This window comes from Watersipora subatra, chromosome 4 (genome assembly GCF_963576615.1).
Source record: "Watersipora subatra chromosome 4, tzWatSuba1.1, whole genome shotgun sequence".
NCBI lineage: Eukaryota > Metazoa > Bryozoa > Gymnolaemata > Cheilostomatida > Watersiporidae > Watersipora > Watersipora subatra.
This window is the reverse complement of record NC_088711.1, coordinates 53,508,735-53,530,475: the sequence shown is the minus strand read 5'-3', so window position 1 is coordinate 53,530,475 and position 21,741 is coordinate 53,508,735. Positions and strand designations below refer to the sequence as shown.

Genomic DNA, 21,741 nt, shown 5'->3' with positions numbered 1-21,741 from the left:
CCGCTCTCCTATCACCCAGATTCCATCCTTATTTATAACTGGTTTCAACCTTGCATACCTACCACGTACAGCCTGTTCAAGATCAGCCTTCATTGTAGCTTGTACATCCTTGATAATGAGTTTTTTGCTCTCTTCAAGGTTTTGACTGTAATATTGCAGATTCTGCCAGCTTTGAAAGATCTGCCATCTTTGATAGCTAGGAGTCGAGCGAAGACCCAAACAAGTCTCTTGTTGGTCTTGCACCTGCTGTAATCTATACTCAGTTGATGGTTCTGAGTAGCTTTAGTCTGGTGGGTGTGAACAACCTTCTTTTCACCAGGTAGTGGCTCCTGTGGTTGCCCAACTTCATGAATTGTCCTAGTACCCCATTCTACTTCATCTTTGTATAAAAAGTCTGGGCCTCTCCACCATGAAGTAACTGGCCCTAGCTCTTGAGGTCGACGACCTCTAGTTACCCAGTCTGCATGGTTGTCTTCACCTTTGATCCATCTCCACTCACTCATGTCTTTACTTGCTGCTTGGATCTCTCCAATTCGAGCACCAATTCGAACTCCAATTCGTAAAGCTTGAAACGAGTAGATTTCTTTTTTAGCATACAGAGAACAGTCTCCGAGTCAGTGAGATGCACCACTTTGTCAAACTTGATTCTCATTTCTTTCCCAATGATCTCTCTTCCTCTCTTTGCCAGTACTGCTCCATTGAGCTCCAACTGGGGAGTTGACAGTTTTCTGATGGGTGCTATACGAGATTTGGCAAGAACAAATCGACAAAAATAAGACTCATCTCTCAGCCTCCAACGTATATATGCCACAAAGCCAAATGCTTTGTCACTTGCATCGCTAAAGATTACAAGTGTTGGGGAACCTTGAGCTCCCTCTGGGGTGAGGCAACGACCATACTCCAATGTGTTGAGTTCGCACATATGAGTAAAGAATGCTCTCCATTTATTCCTGAGTTGATCAGGGAGGGGCTCATCCCAACCTATGCCTAAGTCCCAGGTGTCTCTAAGATAAATTTTGCCGGTTACTATGAAAGGACTTAGTATGCCTAGTGGGTCGTACAACCGCATCACCTGTTCAAGTACAAGACGCTTAGTAAGGATATGAGGAATAGCCTGCGAGACTTCATTTATATCCAAGTCAGGTGCTGTGTGCTGGCCTCTGACCTTCTTTGAAAAGTTTTATTTTGGCTTGAAACTTATGGTATCTGAGCACCCATTCCACAGCACACCTAATACTTGCATGCTTTTGTCCTCCCCTTTACCATTGAAAGTCCAGCCTTTAATCTGAAATCCTCCTTTTTTAACACTGTAGTTGCATCATCAGCTAACTGATGAGCCTCAGAGTCATCACTAACTGACTCAACAATGTCATCCACATACATGGACTCATTGAGCAGAGTAGCTACCCTGGGAAACTTCTCTTTCATCATTTCAGCAGTCTTGAGGATTGCCTCAGTACTAATTGCTGGTGCTGGGCGGTCACCCATGTTGACCCTCGTTATTGCATACGTGTCTGGTTTTTTAGTAGCATCCATATTGCGCCACAAGAATCGATGGCAATGTTGTTCAGTGATACCAATGTGTATAGAGTTGAACATTTTCCTTACGTCACCAATGAGGACTGATTTGCCCTCACGCCATCTTATCAATATGCCCAGAAGAGAAGAAATGTAATTGTCTGGGCCCTTTGCGAGGGCCTCATTGAGTGACTGTCCTTCAAAAGTCTGACTAGAATTGAAGACAATTCTGACTGGTGTAGACATGGACTTAGGGTTTTCTACAGCCAAGTGGCTGATGTAAAAGACTGGTCCATTCCACTCCTCGAGCTCTTTGTCGGATAACTTTCTGGCGACACATCTGTCTAACATGTCCTGTATCTGTTCACAGTAGATCTGCTTCCACTGCTCACCCCGCTTGAGCAGGGACTTTTCTGTACTTCTGAGAGTTGCAAATACAGCACTGTAATTATCTGGCAGAAGTTTTGGATCTATAAGCCACGGGTATTTAGTTACCCATGCTTCAAGCTTTGGGTCATAGCTGAGATTACTACGAATTATTTCTACCTCTTGTTGTTATGTAAATGAGTAGGTGTGCCCCCTTATTGGGCATTTCCCACATTTGCAAGAACCACATCGAGGTTGGATTTCAGTTACCATCTCCTCACAGTGTATGAACTTCTCTACAGTGTTCATTTCTGCCCGTGTCAGACAAGTCTGTGCTGACTGCTGAATTGGCAAATCTCATTCCACACAGGAAGAGCCAATAAGATTACTAACCACTGGCAGCTGTTGCAACAGTGGATGTAATCCTTGGAGGCAGTTTCCAAAAGTGCCCTCCATAAGGCTCAGATGTGACCCTGCTTTGTCTATTTCAACTTTTGGATGGTGACCAAAGTAGTCGTTCCCTAACAGGATATCCACAATACCACCCTCCCGAACTAAAGCAGACAGATCTTTCCGATGAGGAAAGAGGGACTTGAGGGTTTCAAAGTTCAAGCTAGAGACAGGGCTAGTAATTTCATCCATGCAATAAGCAACTATCGAAACTACTTCTCCTTTACTGTTTAGCAAGTTGAGCCTGTAGCAATTTGTGTGATGTTCTGTTACAACATTACCTACACGTGTGATCTCTAAATGGGTGGTGCTCACCTTTTTAGCTTTCAACCTTTTGACAGCATCTTTGGAAACATAAGTGGCGTTTGAACCGCCATCAAAGAAAATCATGGCTTGCTGTGACGATCCAGCAACATGCACTTCCTGTATTGGAAATATAGAGTATGAAGAGCCTTGTCTAGCATGGCTCGTCGACCTTTCATCCTTAAGCGGTTGAACTGGTTGACTGCTAGACTTTCCTTCAGGTTTAGGGTTTAGTGCTGCTCCTCTACATAATAGAGAGTGGTGGTCAGTTCTCCCTCACCGGTCACAGGGAGTCTGGTCAGGACAGTCCTGACGCCTATGGCCTTTCCCACACTTGAAGCATGATTTGTGCTTAGACAACAAAGCTATCATATCTTTTCTCAACATCTTCTTGAACTTGTTGCACTCCATGGTGGTGTGCTTTGTTTGTGCATTAGTGTGGATCAGACAAGGAGAATAGTTGCTATTAGGAGCCTCTTCTGCACTAGCAGCATGAGTCTTTGTAGCAACCCTTCGTTCTGTCTTCTCCTGCCATTGTCGATTAGAGTTTAGTTCAGAGACTTCTCTAACGCACATGTCCCTTTCTTCCTCCAATAACTGCATAAAACTAGTGAAAGGGTGGATTCTCTGTTGCACAGTCATAGACCGGTAAATGCGTAACCAGTCACACCTGATAACTGAAGGCAGCTTCCCTTTAAGTATGTCAATTTGGGCTCCAGTAACAGCAGACAGCTGTTGTACCTCTCCCAAATGACTATAGCACAGTTCCACAGTGTTTACAAACTCAATTAAGCCTCTGGTATCTCCATCAGAGAGAGGCTTTAGTTTGTCAAGATCAGCAAATGCGAACTTAACTGCTGCACTTGCATCTGAATACAGGTCCTCCAACCTTTTCCACATGCGCTCATGCGCCATTGGCTGAATTGCTAAAATAGCCTTAACGTGTGTGAGAGCCTCGCCTTTCAGGCATTGCTTCAAGTTCCAGGCCCGCTCTTCCTCAGATATACACTCCGAGTGAGCATATGAGAGCCATACAGCCCGGAATTGGGGCCAGGTTCTCCGGTCTCCATTGAATGTAGGAAGGGCGGCCCTTTTGAATCTAGAGTCTCTATTACTACCTACAGGTGTCTTTCCATTATTGTTACTATAGCCCCTATGCGTAGGAAGGGTAGATGTGCTGATATATTGACCAGGAAGTCTGGTGCCTTGATTATATGCAGCTGTTACACTAAGGTTTAATGTACGCTCTGTACTACTAGGTGAAATGTTACCTGTTCCTATTAGTGGAGTGCTGCTAAGAAATGAACTCTGTGGTCTAACAATGCTAGGAGTCATGATACTCATTGACCTATTGACATCATTTGATGCTTGACTAAGCTCTGCATTACTCATCTGTTGTGGCAGCGTTGTAACCTGCTGTGACCTAATGACCTTTCAGGTATAACTTGCAACTGAGTGCTTACCATCTGCCTACCTACAGACCTCATAGTCTGCAGTGGTGCTGGACCACTGTCTACACCTAGTGTCATAGAGCTCTCACTTGAGGCTACTTGTACATTGACATGATTGGAACTACTCGAATTATTAGGCATAGAGCTGGTTGTGGCTGATAGGTTTGGGTGACTAGAAGTGAGTGATGAGCTAGCAGCAGAAAGAGGTAGAGCAGGTGTGAATGAAGTTAAGCCAGTAGCGATAACAGAGGATTGAGTGCTGATATTGTCATTAGTGACAAGTGAATCACTTTCTGTGGTGCTAGAATTTTCATGAATACTCTCAGCAGACACTGTCTGATGCAACTTAGGTACATGTGACCCCTGTTTGACTAGCATAACCTTATGCTGAAGAGAGGTAATGTATGTATCTACACTAGCATAAAAACTACTATAGTCTTTTACATCTAGTTTAAGCATAGTATTCACTTTAGATTTAACATCACGAATGATAGATTCAACTTCCCTAAAAACAACATCGCTTCCACTACAAAGTTGCTCCATCAAAAATTCCTTTTGGTCAAGCAAAACCTCAATATCTTTCTGTAAAACATTAGCTTCACAACACTTCATATCACGCTCATAATGTATAACTGCACTAATAGTGTCATCATAATGCTTTTGCACGTGTTCAAAATACTGATGCAAGTCAAGCTCATTAACAACTTTATGTGAAAAAAAACTGCTATCTAAATCTTTAGTTAATAGGTCACAATACAGTTCATGTAGACTCGTGAACTTGGAAAGTTCATCGTCCAAGAGATCTGCCAGGCTGTCTATATCTTGCATAGGCTTCTTGCGAGATACAGCATTAGAAATCTTAGTACTTATGGATGTCACCTTTGATTTAGAGCGGCTTCGCTGATCTCTCAGTTGAACGAGCTCTGTTTCCATGATGATGGCTTGGCTTGCAGTCTCAAAATCTTGTTACTGTACTGGATTCGCTCCCAGGAAAGCACTTGTTAACGGACCACTTGATGAGTAGTATACATAGTTTGCTTTGCTGTATTGTTACTCATAAGCAGTCGTACTATAAAGTACAAGAAATAAACATTGAGTAATACAATATTGCAGGACTAACAGTACATAATTGCATAATAGTGGTTTAAAAATTACCATGCAAATATGATTTGACAAAGAATGCAGAAATAATAATATGACAGTAATACTTGTTACAAACTCACACAAGATTTTGCTTCTTTAGAGCCAAGAAACACCTAGATAAACAGGTGCTACTTTGCACATATATAATATAGATTCTGTAGCAGAAGCTAAAAAGAACAAAAGCAAACTTTAAAATACAGATACTAATTTAAAATACTACATGCATGATAAAATGCATTCTTCACAAAACAATTAAAACACAAGAATAAAACAAGCATTATTTTATGTACTTACATAAATTGTATAGAAATATCAGTCCAGATGATAGGCTACTGCTGTAGAAAGCAATTGCTACATTTTAAAATGAATAATATGTATAAATAAAATAGTTTAAAGTGTGTAAGCAGTAATTATGGATGCTTACACAAAGGTGTCTGGTTGAGCACTGACTCAGTGACCTAATTTAACAGAGCAAGGCAGCCAAGAATGTTTTGTGGTAAAAATGCTTCCTACCTAATGACAAAAACATATGTCATGATTCATTTCAATGTTTGACCAACAAGCGCTGTAAACTATCCCAACACAGTGATGACGTCAAAAAAAATGGATAACTGGTCTTGTGCCAAGGTGTTGTTAAAGAAATGAAATATTAGTCTCATTTGTAATACCTTGATGTTGTTATTACAGTGAACCTCCGTCATGCAACTGTCACAGATTCTGAGTGCTGTATATAGTATCATAAACAATGTTATAGCAGGACAATAGCTATTGCGCAATACGCTGATGAGTCATGATCATAAATTTAGAAGCATTGTTCTATTACTAGATTTTTCCTGAATGGATTTTCTGGAAGTTTCTAGAATAATTGTAAGGAGGTATAAATAGCCTGACTGCAGCAGTTCAATGGAATTCAAGAATTCAGTTTACAGCGTGCATGGCTACAAGTCAGCAATAAAGGATTATATCATACACTCACAGCAATCTTCTGCATATTATTACTTATACATAGTTAGCCGCAATATTACACCCGGACGTCTTAACTCTTAGCCTTGTGCAGACATCAGGATACAATCACAACACCAGATATCTCGAACCTGTCACATTGCATCACCACATTGTGACAACTTGGGGGCTGCTCCGGGAATATCTACCGTTGATCAGGATTATATCAGTCTAACTCACGCAAGACATAAAGAGTACCAAAAGACAGTCAGTAATGGCGGAGACTAGTATGAGCAGTATGCGGAGGGCAATGGATATGGGCGAGAAGCTTGGATTAAAGGATGCTGAGCTAGCTAAATTCATTGAAGAGAACGAACAAAAGTTTGCAGCGGAGATTGAACGCGAGGAGAGACGGATGGAACGAGAAGCCAAAAAAGAGGCTGAGGACAGACAACTACAAATGCAAATGAAGCAAATGGAGATAGACAGCCAGAAACAAGCAAGAGAATTGGAGATGCAAAAAGAGATAGAAGAAAAGAGGTTAGAGCTCGAGATGAAAAAACTGGAAGTGGAGACTATTAGGAGGGATGACTCCAAAAATGAGAGTACAGGACTAGAGTGGGTTAGCAATAAACCTAAACCGAAACTACCAGTGTTTGATGAGAAAACAGATGACATGGATAGTTACCTGCAGCGATTTGAATGGATAGCTGAAAACTATCAGTGGGATAAAGCTGAATGGTCATTCCATTTGAGCCAATATCTCAAAGGTAAGGCTACAGAGACTTACACTAGAATGGCGGCAGAGAATAGGAAGGACTACGATCAGGTGAAGGAAGCTCTGTTAAAACGCTACAATCTCACGGAAGAAGGCTACAGAAAGCGATTCAGAGAGAGTAAAGCCGAGCACGACGAAACACCACAACAATTTTTAGTTCGACTCAGTACCTACATTGACAAGTGGGTGGAGCTATCGAACTGCAAAGACCTGAAAGAACTCAACTTGCGAGAACAATTCATAGCGGCATGTCCTACGGATCTCGCTGTACATCTAAAGGAGATGAAATTTGACAGCTGTGACGAGTTGGCTGAAGCTGCTGACCGATACCTGACAGCTCATGGTCACAAGATGTCATTCATAAGGAAGACAACTCCAAATGAGACAACCATCACCGGCCACAGTTATAACGAAAAGGGGCATAATGCAAATCGGTGTAATAAGAAGCCTCAAAAGTACTGCGCACACTGCAAGATGAATAACCATAACTTAGCCGAATGTCGAAGACTCAAGACACCTACGCACAAGGCGGGTGTGGCTGAAGGGGAGACAAATCCAGAAGGACAGAATACGGATGAAATTAAGCTAAGTGGGAAGCGTTACGTACAAGTAGCATGTTGTAAAGGTAAAGTTGGTAAAATGGAGAATGGAGTAAACTTGGTTGGAGGTTATGTAAATGGTAAGCAGGTTGAGATGATTAGGGATACTGGATGCACCACAGTAGTGGTCAAGAAATCACTGGTAAAAGCTGATCAGTATACAGGAGAGCAAGGATATCTACGAATGGCAGATAACACTGCTAGAAAACTGCCATTTGCCAAAATCAGCATCAATACACCATTCTATCAGGGAGATGTAACGGCGATGGTTATGGAGACACCCATTCACGATCTAATGCTTGGAAATATTTCAGGCGCTCGATCCCCATGTGATCCACTACCAGAACAGGATCGGGAGTGTTCTGCGGTTACGCGCGCACAAGCTATAGAAAACAAACGAGGAGAAAAACCATTATCAGTTGTCAGCAATGAAAATATCGAAGTAAACAGAGAAGACCTCATCAAGTCACAGAGAGAAGATGATTCTCTAAAGAGGCTGTATGACGCTACAGAAGCAATAACGAAAGGCAAACAACAAACCAGGTTCATGGTGAAGAAGAACATCCTTTATCGTGAATATTATCACCCAGGGTATAACAGCGGACAGCCGATAAAACAAGTAGTTGTACCGAAAACTCTACGTGTCGCTGTGATGAGACACGCCCACGATTCTTTATTGAGTGGACATCTGGGAATCCGTAAAACTACTGATCGAATCCTAACCAACTTTTTCTGGCCGGGTCTACATGATGAGGTTACGAGATTCTGTCGATCCTGCGACATCTGTCAACGCACTGTAAAGAAAGGTTCAGTACAGAAGGTTCCTCTACAGCGAACTCCACTAATTGAGACTCCATTCAAGCGCTGCGCTGTCGACTTGATTGGACCGATTAACCCTCCGAGTGAAAAAGGGCATAGATATATACTAACTCTGGTGGACTACGCTACTCGATATCCCGAGGCTGTTCCACTGAAAGAGATAAGCTCAGAGGCAGTGGCTGAAGCTCTAATCGACATTTACAGTCGAGTTGGAATACCTGAAGAAGTAATCAGTGATCGAGGGACCCAATTCATATCTGAGTACATGGAGGAGTTCGCCAGACTACTCGGCATGAAGCAGATGCCGACAACCCCCTACCATGCTATGGCTAATGGACTGGTGGAGCGATTCAATGGCACACTGAAGTCAATGCTGAAAAAGTTATGCCATCAGGAGCCAAGGCAGTGGCACAGATACATAAACCCGGCACTATTTGCCTACAGAGAGGTCCCACAGGAATCTACTGGATTCTCACCATTCGAGCTGCTGTATGGAAGGACAGTACGAGGGCCGATGGATATTCTACGACAGCTCTGGACACAGGATGATGTCGATGGAGAGACCAAGAGTAGCTACCAACACGTATTTGATCTGCGTGCTAAGCTGGAAGATACGATGGAGTTGGCTCAGAAAGCCCTAGAAGGAAATAAGCAGAGGTACAAGCATTACTTCGACAAGAAGGCAAAGAAAAGGGAATTTCAAGAAGGTGACAAAGTTCTCATCCTGCTTCCTACTAACCACAACAAGTTACTAATACACTGGCAGGGACCATACAACGTAGAAGAGAAGGTCGGGATAAACACATACCGAGTTCAGGTCAAAGGTAAAAGCCGAACCTACCACGCTAACCTGCTGAAGAAATACTACGTGAGAGATAGTGAAAAGGAAATAACTGAGGTAGCTGGTATCGGAGAAGTAGAAAAAGAGGAAGGCACACTGGCAGAGTTATATTCAGGAAAGTCAGTCGGAACTGTGAAAGATCTGAAGATGGGAGAAAATATATCTGATGAGCAGAGAAAGCAGATCGCGGACATCGTCAAGGACTACACAGACATATTCACAGACAGACCGGGAAACTGCAATCTCATCAAGCATCCGATTACTCTAACCAGTAACAAGCCCATCAAATCCAAACCCTACACATTACCTTATGCAGTGAGAGAATCACTTAGAGAAGATATAAAAGATATGCTGAACACAGGGATCATCAGAGAATCAAACTCTCCATATGCATCACCAGTCGTACTTGTGAAAAAGCCTGATGGATCCAATCGACTATGTGCTGACTACCGGAACTTGAACAAAATAACAGTGTTCGATCCAGAGCCAATGACAACAGCAAGTGATCTCTTTCAAAAGATGAGCGGTGATCACTACTTCTCGAAGGTAGATCTAACTAAGGGCTACTGGCAAATTCCCGTAGAGGAGAATGACATACCGAAGACTGCATTTGTCACTCCAGATGGACAATACGAGTTCATCAGGATGCCGTTTGGGATGGTCAACTCTGGAGCAACATTTGTACGTGGCATGAAGAAGCTATTAAAGGATTTACCAGGAGCAGACAACTACATCGATGACATCATCGTACACACTGCCAAATGGGAGGATCACTTGGACACACTGAGAGAACTCTTCACTCGTTTGGCCAAGGCACAGCTCACAATCAAACCGACGAAATGCTACCTCGGTGGAACATCTATAGAGTTCCTAGGTCACAAGGTCGATCGGGGAGAACTGAAACCGATGGAAGACAATGTGGAGAAAATTACTGAAGCTCCAAGGCCTCTAACCAAGACTCAAGTACGGTCGTTTCTAGGATTGACGGGATACTACCGAGAGTTCGTCCCAAATTACGCGGCGATAGCAAGTCCTCTATCGGACTTGACTAAAAAAGGACAACCTAATAAAGTTATCTGGACAGATGCGCAAGAGAAGGCATACCGGAAATTAAGAGCGACCATAACCGAGAAACCAGTTCTGAAACTACCCGACATAACGAAGCAGTTCACCCTAAGGACTGACGCGTCGGGCACTGGACTCGGAGCTGTACTACTACAAGAACATGATGGAAAGCTATTTCCTGTCAGCTATGCTAGCAGAAAACTACTGGACCGGGAAAGGAATTACTCAACAATAGAGAAAGAGTGCCTGGCAATTGTATGGGCTGTAAAGAAATATCTACCATATCTCTACGGCGTGGAGTTCATACTACAAACGGATCACCAACCACTAACCTACATCAATCGAGCAAAGTATGAGAACAGCAGAGTGATGAGATGGGCACTATATCTACAGGATTATCGCATGACGGTGGAATCGATCAAAGGGAAAGACAACGTCGGAGCGGACTACATGAGCAGAATAGACTCAGAATCTTAATGCTGGAAATTTGACTATAAATTTCCTCTTGAATGGGGAGTTGTCACAGATTCTGAGTGCTGTATATAGTATCATAAACAATGTTATAGCAGGACAATAGCTATTGCGCAATACGCTGATGAGTCATGATCATAAATTTAGAAGCATTGTTCTATTACTAGATTTTTCCTGAATGGATTTTCTGGAAGTTTCTAGAATAATTGTAAGGAGGTATAAATAGCCTGACTGCAGCAGTTCAATGGAATTCAAGAATTCAGTTTACAGCGTGCATGGCTACAAGTCAGCAATAAAGGATTATATCATACACTCACAGCAATCTTCTGCATATTATTACTTATACATAGTTAGCCGCAATATTACACCCGGACGTCTTAACTCTTAGCCTTGTGCAGACATCAGGATACAATCACAACACCAGATATCTCGAACCTGTCACATTGCATCACCACATTGTGACAGCAACATTAATTTGTTCCAGTGTTGGCATCGTAAGGCGATATGACAGATAGAGGTATATAAAAATACATAGACATTATTTAATGCAAACACCTCTTGACAATAAAATATCAAAATTGTATATATGTACTATACATTTGTATTAAAATTAGGAACAGAATAGTTTATAAACCTTAGTACCTATAGTCAACAGCAACCAATTTACTGGTTATGGTCTGCAATAGAATTTAACATTACTATGTATACTACAAACCGAATGAAATTCTTAAATTTGAGACTGATGTATACCATAAGCTTTGAATCTAACTTAAATGAGTTTAGCTTACTAAACACACTTGAAGCTAAGTTTTAGTAAATATTTTACTAAACTTTAATTTCGTTATCGTCTTAATTTATTGTTTTACGAAACACGAAGAATGCTAAACTGAGAGAGGGAGAGCAAGATTTGTATCTCTTTCAGGCGTTGCGGGAGGGAATTCGGCAAATAACAAATCGGCATTTTTGTGACTCCAACGTATGCAGCATACCGACCACTAAATTGAAGTTTCGAGAAACATTTGTGTTAATGTCATATGGCGAAACAAATGCCATAAGGAGAGGACAAAAAAAACACACCTTGTTTTGCATCGTAAGGCGATAAAGCCATAAAACAGGGATGCCGTAACTCGGTGGTGTATTGTATAGTAGACACTCCTACAACATGAATAATCTGTTCTAGAAACGTTTGTCATACGAACAGTAAAGTACATGTAATTTGTCTTATACGTTCCAAGATCTTCATAAACTCACCCCTTTGCCCTTTCAAAAAGGAAAAACTAGACCAAACATTCATTTCTTGGCTGTAACGTAACTATTCTTATTGGTTTGTAGCAACAAATTTTCCCTTTTTCTTATCACTTTCACTCGATTTATGGTCCATGAATGCGATAAACTATACAAACATGTATATAAATCTCAGTGTTTGTTGGTTTTTTGTCTTTCCTGTGTACAGTTATAGCAATTAAAGTCTAGAAATGAAAATCTGCATGGCAGCAGCTTTGATCTCGGAACCTCCCGTCCACAGGGGGACTAACGTAACCAATTAAGCCGCTCGGGATATAATTGGTTCATTGAGCAGATAACTATTATTTGAGTTAAAATATGCATAAAAATGCTGTGAGTAATATGCATGTTGACACGGCTATTTCACAATCAAGTGTACATCAAGGATTTCAATTTTGTTATAACACTGTACTGTTTGTTCAATAGCAAAATACTTTGTGAGGTTTAAGATCTTGATAAAGTAAGAAAAAGTCTCTACAGCGCAGAAAACCATTTTCATTTTGGTGAATTAGAACGGAAGCTATAGCCATTTATGTCATCAAAATCTCCCCATTTTTGAACGTTATATCGTTTCACTCGATTTTTGTGATCAATATCATGAGTAAAACTTCAAGAAGACATAATTATGTATGTATTTTGATAATGATTCCCATAGCCCAGTAAAATTTCCAATAAAAAATATGACACTCATGTCACAAAGCTCCCATTTCTTGTATTTTGCTCATTTTATTGAAAATGCCCACCCGTTATGAGTTTTTAGTGTTTTTCTAGAGTGTGGTTTTAGAAGGAGGTAGTTTGAAACATTAATGCACCAGGTTGTCATTGTCAACTTCATAGGATTCTTCTGGCTCTTAGCTTCAAAATGAACACTCCATATTGTTTGTACAATGCATATTACGCCAGCTATAAGCTTTGATTGAAAACAAGACATTGACAAGGTAAAATATGTAGTGTTCGTACCCCACTCTGATTTGAGAGAAGAAATACATATATACTATTACAATCTATGTTTGGTTGTTGGCTTTTCATCCCCTTGCTCAAAAAAACAACAACTGACAACATATCCTGAGTGAATCATGCGTGTATTGGGGATAAGTAATCATTTGTGGTATCCGTCACCTGAGTAGTGTTCGTACCCCCTAACTTTATAGCCATGTAAACAGAGAATCAATCAAATACAAATTATTTTTCTTAGTCAACCATCTCAGCTGACATATGAGTGTTGTTTACAGCTGAATTTAGTTGACCTAGGATAACAATGTTTTGATGACCTCACTAATATGCTGGTTTGAAGGGTTTTTCACATCATAGATGCTGCCTAGTTTCCCAATCAATAGACACAGTAAGCACACTTTTTCTGTCTTTATTTGGTGACTGACAGTCTCATTATCCAAAGAAAATGTCAACATTAGCATAGCTTGCATAGCAATGATGAAACATCGATAATTATAACCCTGACCTGATGGGGGTACGGACCCAACAAAATTACACAATATGCTGTTTTGGGTCCCATAAAGTATATATATCAGGAAAGGTTGCTAGAATTGATCAGAAGCTGACTTGCTATCATAGAAAAGAAGGTAAGCACTATATAATTTATACAAAATACTTTTTAGCAACGCAGATAGATACACCAAACACAGCTTCATTCAATCTTGTTGTTCACAATTACGTGATGTAAGACGGAAAGTCAGACATAATGCTCAGTATATATCAGTTGGTTGATGCTCAAAATGACTTCAGAAATGTGATGCAATAAGTAAGTTAGATAGTAAACATAGTTTAATGTGGGCTTTTTGTTGTTAGATCGCCATTGATGAAGATTTTCAAGATTGCCATTGTCAAGATGAGAGGACATTGGTGAAGCATAGCATAATCTGCATTACAGAGGAGAAAGCTAAGGACGCCACTGTGGTAATGGCCTTTAGGGATTTTGCTTTAAAAAGAGTGGAGGAAAAGAAACCAGTAATTCTCAAGCGAGTGCACATATTCACTGATGGTGCTCCAGCACAGTACAAAAGGAGGAACTCATTTCATAACATCAGCCAGCGTGAGATTCGCCTGCAGAGAAACTTCTACGAGACCAGCCATGGAAGTCAGTTTGTGATGGCCTTGGAGCTACAGTGAACTCCAGTGTGTACCAGACTGTTATATCTGGAAAAGCTGTCATAGCAAATCCAAATGATTTCTATGAATACTGTGAAGAAAACTTAAAGATTCCCATCAGAATGGCTAGGGGTTATGTCACCAACCGTGAATACTTTCTCTTGAAGCAAGGTACCATCAATCTAGAGTGACCAAATATTCTGCCAGTCAAGATGGGAGTGAGACAACTCCATGCTGTGAAAAACACACCAGCTTCCCTAGGTTTTCTGAAAGGTCAGCTTTTATCCTGCTACTGTGACTTCTGTCATGACGAAGAGAGCGATGGGTGTATCAACAAAGGCTACTGTGGAGACTGGCTGGAGGAGAAACTGGCAGTGAAGGGAGCTGAGAGGACAAGAGTGGCAGATGTGTGTATTTCAACAACCTGTGCTGCATCTGTACTAGTGGTGGAGACAGATTATAGACAACGCTTGTCTGTGGTGGCAGTAACCTATGAATATAGCTTTGCTGTTGGAGAAGTAATTGGAGTTGATGGAAGTAATCTTGATGTACGGTTCATGAAAGAGGGTGCCAACAAAAGGTTTGAATGGACTAGAGAGCCAGGGACTGTTGGAAGAAAGTTTTTTTTGTGCTTGAAAGTGAAGACATGCAGCCATTTCAGCTCAACCTGAAATAATATTATGTCACAGCCAAGTCATGTGTTATATAAAAAAATACCTTGCATACAAATATGCTTATTTTTTGTATATTAGGTGATGTCCGTACCCCTAAATGACAGGAATAAGTGTAAATGTTGTATTATACAGCTTAATTCAACTTCAACCTACTTTGTTTATAGTTTATCAATTGATCAATAAATAAATGAATGTAGGTTTTCCAATGAAATTTTTCTGTAGCTTTTTTTGTAGTGTCCGTACCCTTTGATTAGCTTCACATTATTTGATGCATAGACATGGTTGTGTTCAAGCTAGCCTTGTGAAACTTTATATGCTGTTAACTTTCATCCGGGAAAACTTGGGAATTTTCATTAGAAGCATGAACCAATCCTGTGAGGCAAATAAAATTTAAAAATTCAAAAGTATACCGAGTTTTACCAAATTGGTTAATTAGTTGGTAAATATTGAACTCCAAGTTCCTCTTCTAGAACACTGATAGCAATTCCATTTTGTGGTCTTAGTGAAGGTTTATACTTGAATTAATATATTCCTGCACATTGAAATGGCTGGCATAGCTTTTAATGTTAATATGAGAGCTGCATTTGATGTCATATTCTAATTTTGTAATGTCCGTACCCCTTCAGACATACCCTGATAAAATGTTAGTTAAAATCAGACCCACTGGAATGGTGTGCTTTATCATTAGGTTTCTGAAAGGCCAGCCTTTTGCGCATACAATTATCTAGATTTCAAATTATTTAAAGCATTTTGGTTTTTTAGCTAAGGTGAAACAAAAAATGCACACTTGATTGTGAAATAGCCGACAGCGTTGAAATGCTATGCACAGTGTTGAAAGGCTCTGCATACCAAGGCATAACAATGCTGTATTACACGCAACATCGCTGAAGCTCGCTCTTATTAGGAAGTTTAGCAATGCGTATGCTAGCTTACTCAAATTAGCGAATGCCAATCACATTCCCTGCCACTGTTTGTAAGCTGTTTTATATTACCCATGCATTGCCGGTAATATAAAACAGCTAACAGCATTCAATTCAGCATTCAACTGGCATTCAATTAAATGGCGGCGCTCTTTTTCAACTTTTCCCCTATGGTGGTAGTCAAATAAAGAAATATGATGGTTGTTCAATTAAAGGTTTTACAGTAGCTATGAAGATACAATAGTCCTAACAGAAGCCTTGCTTATTGTTCACAATCATGTTATGCAATGATTATTAATAAGTTAGTAACACCCAACTACAATGTATATCCATGTACCCAGATATAAGGAAGGTTAACATTAGGTTTATTACAGAGTTAAGATAGGTGTTAATATCAATTATGAACTATATGCAAAATATTGTTTTATTGATGGGTTCACAGACCTAAAACTTGTCTTTATATTGAGTTTTAATGTTTCATTACGTAGCGAAGACTAATGTTGTACTCATTCAACACAGCAACACTGCGAACACACAGCATACATTCGGTTTTATTTGTAACTTTTGTTTAAAATTACTGACATCCGTTCATTAATAAATGATTGTTATTTTCTGTCAGATTAGCGTTTCTTGGGAACTTCCATAGTCGATTTTTTTTTTAATATAAAAAAATGTAAATTCTTAATCTAATACTAACTGATAACCAAAGAAGAACTCTAACAGTCCCGTTGTGGCCTTGTCTTCAGCAGTCGCAGTGAAATGAAGTGTGACATTTAAATTCGTGTCAGCGGAATGCAGTGTTTTATGCTAGTTACCACTCAGGTCTCGCACGGACAATTGAAGAAGAGCACAGAAATCGGCAACTGCTAGTAATGAGTCCTCGGGCCATATAACATGGTGTGGTTGAATACTTATTGTAAGATGGTAAAAATACCTTCAGGGTCTAGACCCTGCTCATTGGCAGTACGTTGCCCAATGGGAAGAGTCTGGACCCTGCCCATTGGCAACCTATTGCCCACGGGCAGGGGCAGTATGTTGCAGGGTAGGAGGCAGTACTGCAACCTTGCCTACAAGCGTTGGAGTATTGGGGAGGGGTCAGTACTTCAACCTTACTTAAAAATTCACTCGTATGCTGAGAGAGTTTTTAGGCGAAGTTATTTCTGTTTTGCTTCTTTAATGTTTTGAATGGTTGCCAATTATTTATGAAGCTTCGTTTAAAATGGTTGAAAACCTGCTATACTGTTTCTGGCTACTTTATTTATTCTGACAGTTGGGTACATTGTCAAATAGATAATTTTCTGGGTTGAGATCTAGCATCCTGGTATGGCTATGCTATAATCATGTCGTCTTGACAATGGCCTAGCCTTTGACAGATTTACTGATTTGGCTCATAAAAGTAATAGTAACGAGAACGATTTAGTTACTGTTTGTTATGTGATATGAGTTTTAACAGGAATAAACTACGGTAATCTCTTTTAATGACACATCTTATATATATACTTGCCATCAAATGGCACAATAATAATAGTGGTCAAAGGAGTCTTTGCACATTAATTTTCCTTAGCTACCCACGCTTGTTCATGTTTTCATTTTTGCTATGTTGAAACTAAAATCATTCCGGCTTTTACAGCATTTTACAGATCAATTTTGTTAACTAGTGGCAGAAAAAGTATAGATAACTGGCATTATATGTGTTATTGTTATAGATAAAAATTAAAGGCTTTTGAGGTAAAGTCTGCTGGGTTTCTATTGGTCTCCAGGTTTGATGGTCACATCAGTTGCTTTGTTCGAAGTTTGCACTATTTTAACATGGAATTTGACATCAGAAACATCTGTGTTTTCCTAGTTCCCATTTTTCTTGAGCCTCACTCCCTTTATTAAACCTTCTCACCAAAGAGCTCAAAGTTTGTTGCAGTTTTTCTGCATGCATCTTTGAAGGCAATGATGGCTGGCTAGCTTGTTTAGATCATGAAGGTTAAATGTGTGTTCCTAAGCAACCAATACGTAGGTAAGGGTTGTACAGTTCTCAGCTGATTTGAAATGACAAAAAAAGGAAACATCCATTTTGCTTTTATATACTGTTCACTTAGCAGGTCTTAGTTTGTATCCCATTTGTGTTACATCTCAACCCACCTGCACTGCCTGTCAATATTTCCTACAAAGATTAGAGTTGGTAACTGATTTTAGTTTAAGTTTTAACTTGTTATATGACAGTTATAGCTGGTATGAGTTTATGCTAGTCTCACATGACAATTATAATTTATATGTAGTTATTTTACAATAATTATACAGTTACTGTATGCATCACATAATCTTATACCTTGACCTTATTTTGTTACAAAACTGTTACAAATGGAAGTGAAATTTCTGGTCTAACATCTCGCGCAAAAATTAAACAGATTGGTTTGCGTTGTTGCTTAGAAACAGCGATTGTAAACAGAGTCGTGTCAATGCCGGTTTTGCGGCCACTAGGGTATCTGACACACCCTACTTAATGCCGCAAATGTGGCCGTTAGGCTTCAATGAGTTAAGCACAGAGATTAAGTAGCTGTGCAGTTGTTCAGAAATATTTAAAGGACCAATTCCATATATTCTGGACACTACATTTGATGAACATAAGTCATGGTAGATTTTTTTTAGAACAACACAGAACTGATTTGCTGCTTATTATAGGTAGCCAATGATGGTGTTTAGCTCCCACTAATATTGCATGGCTGTGGAGTTGTCCATTTAGCAAAAAAGTTTAAAAAAGTACCCCTTCTGGACACTACTCGATAGAATTGGGAAATTTGTTTCCGATTTTCAATGTCAGAATTTATCAAATCGCCCAGGTTAGCCAAAATTAAACTTGGTTTACATTGGAGTAGCACAAACCATCTTCACAATGATGTATATCTCGACCGGTTTTAACCAATTCTAGACCGAGTACTTGCAAAAAATGAACACACCATACCTTCTGGACACTACATTCTGGGCACTACAACTTTGTCCACTATGTATTGTCTATAGAAGTTGACTTTTCACAGAACTTTATTAGCTGTATTTATTACCAGGAATTGACAAAATTTATTTACAGCATAATATAAGAGGACAAAAAAATGTTCGAATTTTATTATGACTAATAAAAGTGTAAGTTTATGATAAAATTATTTTTTATAGCAGCAAGACCAAAAAAACGTAATTAATTTAAAGTCCTTTTTTTGTATTGCTCGCTAACAACTTGGGAGTTTTCAAGTTCGTAAGATATAAGCGAAGCATCATCAGGGCTTATAATTGGCACCGCAATCAAAATAAAATTGGCATGAACGAGTTGAGGCTTGTCTTTGGCAGGCATTTGTAGGTTCCATTTGATGTGGCAGTCATGAAATTAACATGTATCTCATTTTGATCACTGTTGATTTTCTCGATTGATCCTATATATGCTCCACATTCATAAGCTACAACTACCAGTTTCCCAATAGCGAAGTGGTTAGGAAGACTAACGTTATGACCAGGAGAAATAACCACAGTTGCAGGTGCCAATGTACTGGGATGTGGAGCTGGCGTTATTGGGATGGTTTTGAGAAAATTTGTTTTAGTTTCAAAGTTGAATGTATGAGTGGGTGAGCAACAATTAGTGCAACGACAAAAAGAATTTCGGTTGCCGTCTTTGGTTTCACGTAGTGAACGCCATGGGTGCCAGGCAGAATTTATATTCTTTCCCAGATCTTGTCAAATCCTTGCCTTTGGTGTTCTGCAGCAATGTCTTCTTTTAACGCAAATGTGACATCAACAGCCTGGTTTGAAGATGCAGCCGCATTGAAAAATTCAACGGCATTCCTCGCTTCAACTTTACCAGCTTTCACATGTGTCCATACATATATTTTCACACACTCACCCACCCCATCAACCACGCCTTTGCCATGGCTGGTAGCAAAGTAGTTCCACTCAAGTGAAGCATCGAGTGTTTTTTGTACATGATACAGTTTAGAAAAAATATAGTTTTACTGGAACAACAATAATAATAATTGAAGGGATTATTAGTTTCGGCTATCATGAGTAGAAAGCGATTTGTTTGATGTTTCCCCTAAAAGTTTCCTAGACTGTTCTGTCTCTCCCTCAACAAATAAGCTCTTCACCACTCAATGATCAGAGTAAATGTTGAGTGCAACTACCTATATATAAATATTTCTCAAAGTATGTGTGTGGATATCTGTGTGTCATTCCGGCTATAGATATAGCTTTAGCGCATGCAGATTATTTTACAGATGCGGCCACACTTCACGACGCCCCTGTTAAAAATATTTTTTGTGAGGTTCAATTACTACATTTTTTCGGTGCGGACAAGTATACTGTATTTTTGAGAAGAGCTTCGAAATTCTCTCACACTTTGGTCAGACAACGTACGATATCTCATTTTTACATTTGCACTAGTATCGAGAGATAATAGTATTCAAAGTTTTGATGGCTATCTTCTGGTGGAACGGTAACCTTTTTCAAACACACACACTTCTATGCAAGAATTTCAATTACAAAAACAAATATTTTGTGTAAGTTTTATGTATGTACCTCCCAAGTTAGAAAACAGATAATCACTTATGTTTATGGCATTATAGCCAATTCAGATTTTCGTGATTACACAGATAATTAAAGTAGCAGCACTGTCTCTGACAGTGGTGAAAGTAATAGTTTTGTAAGAGTAAGGAATGTTGTAGAGGATCGTTTTAGCTTCGTAGTGATCATAGCTTCACATCGCTTTATCAATACACAAAGTATAAATACATTGAATTTATTGCATGGCAGCATTTTTTTAACATATTGGAGTTCTAAATAAAATATGTAACAAAACTGTTTTAGATAGTTTGAAATTGAAAAAATATTGTTTGCATATATCATGAAGCAATATCCGCATTTTTCAGTAAAATGGATGGCCGTCGGCCGATAGCTAAATTTGTACATGGATGTTATACAAGAATTGTTATTATTAATTCAACATATTCATGATTTTTATTTTGTTTTCCCAGTTCGTAATAATTGTATCATTAACGAATCATCCTTTATTGTAATCATAGCAAAACTGGCTTAATTTAGCTATTACTTGCTAATTATTTCACATTTATATCTAAACCCTTTTATAGTTGTTTTATTTTTTATAATTTATTTGATCTGCACAAAACCTTTTCCTCGTGATATAAAATTTGAAAGATACGGTTTGACAGAGTTAGAAAACCTTTACAGTTGTTTTTATTTTCTATTAAATTATTTCAACTACACAAAACACTTTTCTCATGATATGTAGTTTGAAAGTTAGAATGGCACGTGTTGTTATATGTTGAATAAAAATCAATTTTTCTCGGTAAAGGCTTCTTTATTTAAGTTGTTTTGTTTTTCTCTTGATTCATTTGAACTGCAGAAAAAATAGTTTCTCAGTAAATGAAGTTTAAAAGTTAGAATGGTAAATATTGTATACGGCATGTTAAATACAAATAAATTTTCTTATCAAAGATTTTTTTATTACCCAGGCAACGCCGGGTAGCACAGCTAGTTCTTCTATATGTCTAGGACCTTATAACAATGCTCCGAATACACTTGTAAAGTATTAATAACAATTTGAAGCTACAGCTTTCTCACTTCTAGACACTACAGTTTCTTCTGGACACTACAATATTTTGGACGCTACCAAAATGAATACCATCTTTTTAAACTGCTGAATTACCGTGAAACAAAAGTTTTGCTATTAAAATTTTTTATAGAGGGTACTAACAGAGAATTTAAAAAAAAAATTTTTTTGAATAGTGTATGCGAGAAATATCGAAACTTTTAAAGGTTTTCCCTTCTGGACACTACACGGGTTCATGTTTTTCTTGTGTTTGTAATTTCAAGGATTAAAACTGAGAATGAGATTTTTTTCTATTTTATGTAATTGCTGATAATGTTAGCATGTATTATAATTCATAGTGTCTTTGAGAACAATTGTATAGTTACACAACATGACCATAAGGGATATCAATATTTTTTAGATTTTAGCTCTT

At 39.0% G+C, this 21,741-nt stretch overlaps 1 protein-coding gene across 1 annotated transcript; it reads left to right on the top strand.

The window, feature by feature from the left end:
- Positions 1-6,447: 6,447 nt before the first annotated feature.
- LOC137394347 (uncharacterized) lies at positions 6,448-10,752 on the top strand. Its single transcript, XM_068081061.1, has one exon. It carries the CDS (start codon positions 6,448-6,450, stop codon positions 10,750-10,752), a length of 4,305 nt encoding a protein of 1,434 aa, XP_067937162.1.
- The last annotated feature ends 10,989 nt before the right edge of the window (positions 10,753-21,741 follow it).